This window comes from Palaemon carinicauda, chromosome 1 (assembly GCF_036898095.1).
Source record: "Palaemon carinicauda isolate YSFRI2023 chromosome 1, ASM3689809v2, whole genome shotgun sequence".
NCBI classification, from domain to species: Eukaryota; Metazoa; Arthropoda; class Malacostraca; order Decapoda; family Palaemonidae; genus Palaemon; species Palaemon carinicauda.
Genome location: NC_090725.1, coordinates 48,479,062 through 48,481,561, shown reverse-complemented (window position 1 = coordinate 48,481,561; position 2,500 = coordinate 48,479,062). Strand labels below are relative to the sequence as shown.

Below are 2,500 nucleotides of genomic sequence, written 5' to 3'. Positions count from 1 at the left end.
TTTTGATAATACAAAATAACAGAAACACTCGCATAAAAGTATCTATTTGGAAAGGAGACAATTATATTTAGACTTCAGAGAGCTATCTCACCACAATTCTGCCATAGAAGTTGACGTCCATTTCAGGTCAGAAAAATAATAGAAACAGGATTTAAAAGGAACTAATTAGAAAGGAGACAATTATATTTAGACTTCAGAGAACTATCTCACCACAATTCTGCCATAGAAGTTGATGTCCATTTCCATGATATCCTTCAGGTCAGACCACACAGGATACAGCTGGTCTACATAGAAGGTCTTACTTGTGGTGCTCAGAGACTCGAAGTAAACAGACAGCTTTACTGGCGGAGCTCCTTGCTGAAATATTATTATTATTATTATTATTATTATTATTATTATTATTATTATTATTATTATTATTATCATACTTTTATTATTACTATTATTATTATTATTATTATTATTATTATTATTATTATTATTATTATTATTATTATTATTACTAGCTAAACTACAACCCTATTTGAATAAAACAGGATGCTAGAAACCCAAGGGCTCTAACAGGCAAAAATAGCTCAGTGAGTAAAAGAAACAAGGCAATAAATAAACTACAAGAGAAGTTATTACCAATTAGAATAAAATATCTTAAGCACAGTAACAACTACAATATAAATCTTTCATATATAAACTGTAAAAAGCCAAAGAAAAAACAAGAAGAAGAGAAACAAGATAGAATAGTTGAACTTCTGGACATGGCTGGCATCTTAATTCTGGAATATGATGAAAAACAAAGCAAATAACTTTAACATAAACATGGTCATATAAATTTAATAAGTAGGCCTTTATTCAACTATGGTTACCGAACGTGTATGAGCGGACTGAAAACAATTTAAGCTGGTTTTTCAGATATGTATTTGCTGATGGTAAAAGTAGTATATATATATATATATATATATATATATATATATATATATATATATATATATATATATATATATATATACATATATAATCTACTAAAAATATAGAATTAGCTATATTGTAGCTTGCAAAATCTATAACACATGTGCGATATATTTTTCATATAAGCTAGACACTCAAAATGTATATTGAAAACGTGCCTCCTATCTATTCCATATATAGCAACATGTTTAACAATCTTCATCATCATCATCTCCTCCGACTATTGACGCAAAGGTCCTTGGTTAGATTTCGCTAGTCGACTCTATCATAAGCTTTTAAATCAATGCTTCTCCATTCATCATTTCCTATTTCCAGCTTCATAGTTCTCACCCATGTAGGCCTTGGTCTTAAAAACTCTTCTAGTGCTCTGTGGAGCCAAGTTGAGAATTTGGTGAACCAATCTCTCTTGGGGAGTGCGAAGAGCATGCCCAAAACATCTCCATTACTTTTTATTATTATATGATCTCTATGTATACAAATGAATACTTAAATAATATACTGGCCCATGAAAGTTAATAAGATTCACAGTTGTTATCGAGGTAATTAAACCACTTGTATGAAAGGTGTACTATTTGTCTTATATTATTCTCATGGCGGATTCGGTGGCATATGTTTTAATAAATCAAACGTGCATCGTTATGGTCCTAGCACCGATATAACTCGCATGCGTCACTACATTCCGATTTTCGTTTAATCATTGAAGGAAAGAAGTTCCTTTTGCACTTGTTGGAGAATTGGTAATGTTAATGCTGATTAAGGCCCAATATCCATAACTCCCATATTATCTATAGTTTTTGAACGTCTTTTGGCAAAACGTCTAAATTGATATGCTGAAGGTAATCATCTGTACCCTAGTTTGGAGTTTGGCTTTCGTTAAGGCCCTTGCAGCATGTGATGCCTTTTCTACAATATCCAATACTCTACAAATATCCCTTGATTGTGGTCAGGCAGTTCGCGTGATTGTCCTTGATTTTATTGCTGCCTTTGGCCATGTTGATCATGAGGTGGGTGTTTTCTTGGCATCGTTATTAAATTCTTAAGTAAGAGATTGCAAAGCGTGGTTGTTGATGGACACCATATTGAGTATAGGAATGTGATATCTGATGTTCCTCAGGTTAGTGTTCTTGGCCCACTACTTTTCATATCATAAACACGTGATATGTGGTTTGGCATAGAAAACAAGCTCGTGGAATATGCAGATGATGTTACTCTATTTGGATCAATTACATCTCCCGAATATAGATCTGAGGTTTCTGAATTCCTTTATAGAGATCTAGCAAAATTTAGTGCATGGTACAAATTTTGGGGCATGAAGTTGAGCACTCAAAGTATGTGTTAAGTATATGACTTATAAAGAATCATTGGTAATGTTTCAAGCTTATATAATAACATAGCGCCACAAGTATCGCAAGTAACATCATTGCATCATTCGTATGAGTATGATTTTCATTATATTAGTGTTTATAAATATTATTGCATATGTACATTCTTATGTGATTATGTATAAACTACATCAAAGAGAGCACAACTTCATTAG

The 2,500-nt window shown here is 32.1% G+C and overlaps 1 protein-coding gene across 2 annotated transcripts in view; it reads right to left on the bottom strand.

The window, feature by feature from the left end:
* Positions 1 to 2,500, bottom strand: part of LOC137642077 (gamma-interferon-inducible lysosomal thiol reductase-like) — a 10,410-nt gene that overhangs the window by 3,951 nt on the left and 3,959 nt on the right. For both annotated transcript variants that reach the window (XM_068374639.1, XM_068374636.1), the window contains exon 2: positions 211 to 357. In XM_068374639.1, the coding sequence (XP_068230740.1) occupies positions 211 to 357 (147 nt within the window). The remainder of the gene's footprint in view (positions 1 to 210; positions 358 to 2,500) is intronic.